The sequence below is a fragment of the Gekko japonicus genome, unplaced genomic scaffold, assembly GCF_001447785.1.
Source record: "Gekko japonicus isolate JY-2015 unplaced genomic scaffold, Gekko_japonicus_V1.1 scaffold422, whole genome shotgun sequence".
Taxonomy (NCBI): Eukaryota; Metazoa; Chordata; class Lepidosauria; order Squamata; family Gekkonidae; genus Gekko; species Gekko japonicus.
The window spans coordinates 1,094,118-1,096,453 of NW_015174855.1; the positions used below are offsets into that span (position 1 = coordinate 1,094,118).

Consider the following 2,336-nt stretch of genomic DNA (forward strand, 5'->3'; position numbering starts at 1 on the left):
CTTCCACCCACCCCCGATCCCCCACGCGTGCGCGTGCCTGAGAGAGAGGAGGAGGAGGGAGAGGGGTGGCTGCGGGCCACGTGACCAATCTCCATTTGGAGATTGGGCGGGCAGGGACCTCTGGCTCCATGCACTTAAAGGGGCTCCCTTTAAGTGCAGGGAGCCAGCGGGAAAGGGCCCCGTGCACCCAATCTCCCATTCCTTTGCATTCCGGCCCAAAAATAGCCCTGACCCTGACTATAGGAAACAAGCCCTCTGGAGACAACATTGTACATATTGAAATCAATACATATAGACAGGCATCAGACCTGCCCTGCCCTGAAGTGAACCAGAATTGTCATGAGATTCAGTACCATTAACTAAGATAAAGAAGTATCTTATATTGAGTTCACTGATCTTGGTGGGCCCGTACTATCTATTCTGACCATCAGCAACTCTTAGAGGTGTCCACCCGAGGTCTTTCACAGCCCTGAAACCTTTTAACTAGTAATGCCAGAGAATTATCCAAGGAGTTTCTACATGCAAAGCATTTGTTCTGATAACTTCTGATCTTCTATTGCCAGATTCCATGGTGAAGTAGAAATAAAGTTCTGATTTTCATGTTCTGATTTAAATTTTTTACAGGATACTGTTCAAGAGCTACCAAAACATCCCGAGCCCGAGATTTTCAACACAACCAGCATAAACTTTTTGTTTCCTGTTATTGATGCAAGACCATTGGGTCGTAAATATGGAGATGTGCTACAAGATGTGGAGCCAATATATAGGGTGGTACGTGTGCCTACAAACTCTCCGGTGTTTTTTTCATGCCTACTATTTTGTGTAGAGAACATAATCCATTGCTGTATAAATTTAAAACAAGCGATAAATGAGTAAAGCCGAATTTTTAAAAATCCCAAATGTATTATTCATCTTGGATTTAAATCAATCCTTCTAAAATCATCAGTGTTTAAAATTAAGTAAAAAGACAATTTTATAGGGCCCCTTTGAATACCAGCTATTTCCCCCCCCTTTGAATACACATCCAAAACAAATAATTGGACAACGAAGAAGGAAATATAGATCTAATCCCATTAGATCAGTGGTTTAGATCAGTGGTTTACAAGCTTTTTGAAGTGGACCTCTTCTAAACTTACTGTACTTTTTGGGACCCACTTGCAAAGTAACTCCAAAGTACAGGAATCTTCACCGCACCAACTATCCACATTGTCCTGAAGGCCCCCTGATCCTCAGGTGTACCTTTTCTAAGAGGGTGGGGACTATAGAAAGAAAGAAAGGGCAACAAAGATACTTTCTGTGAGTTCAGCATATTCATCGTTTGCTTATTCTACTCTTTATAGTTCATTGCTCCTTATTTATTTATTTAATTCAATTTATATCCTGCCCTCCCTGCCAGGCAGGCTCAGGGCAGCTTACATTAAAAGTTAAAATACATTAAAACATTGATGAAACATCATAAAACTCTTCTAATAGAGAAATTGATGGTCCCATGCTCACCTGTAAGGCAGTAAAATGGGGATTCCTCAAGTATGTAAGAAGAATATAACTTTGCAATTTAGAAAAGGAACACACCACTGAAAAGAATGGCCCAAAGATCTCTGAGCTTGCTCATTGCCTAGGTGTTCCAACCTCCATGTGGTGGCTGGAGACCTCCAGTGATTAGAACTGATCTCCAGGAGATAGAGATCAGTTCACCTGGAGAAAATGGTCGCTTTGGAATGTGGACTCTAAGGTATTATACCCCACTGTAGTCCCCCCACCTTCCCAAACCCCACCGTCCTCAGGCTCTGCCCCTGAATCTCCAGGTATTTCCCAACCTAGGGCTGGCAACCCTATCATTGTCCACCAGAGAGGTATAGAACGGTGAGGGCAGTTGAGTGTTAGAGGAAACAAAAAAAGTCAGAACAGGGATGTGTTGGTGGGTGGGGGGAATTTGGCCAGCTCAAAATGTCCTGGAGATTAGATCTCTTCTGGATTTTTCTTCAAAGAGCCACCATTGGAAGATGCCTCAGAGAAGGGGTTTCTTTTCTTTTCTTTTTAAAAACTTTTATCAATGCTCTTTCACCAGTCTCAGTGCTCACTTCCGCCCAACTACCATTTGCTCTATAGGCACCTGTATGTTTATGCCACAGGGCAAATAGCAACCCTAAGGACCACTTGAAATTAAGATATATGCCATGATAACTACCTCAGTCGGGACCCTCCCAGGGCTGCTATTAAACCTGAAAATAGCTGCCGAAGATCTGTTAATGGAACTCCTGATGCCTCATTTAGCCCAAAGAGAACCAGAATCTGATGACAGTCAGCAGCGGGCGTAGACTTTCCAATTTGGGGGG

The 2,336-nt window shown here is 43.2% G+C and overlaps 1 protein-coding gene across 1 annotated transcript in view; it reads left to right on the top strand.

Moving 5' to 3' along the window:
* Positions 1-2,336, top strand: part of ASAH2 (N-acylsphingosine amidohydrolase (non-lysosomal ceramidase) 2) — a 91,190-nt gene that overhangs the window by 84,804 nt on the left and 4,050 nt on the right. The window contains exon 18 of the mRNA XM_015424604.1: positions 625-771. Within this exon, the coding sequence (XP_015280090.1) occupies positions 625-771 (147 nt within the window). The remainder of the gene's footprint in view (positions 1-624; positions 772-2,336) is intronic.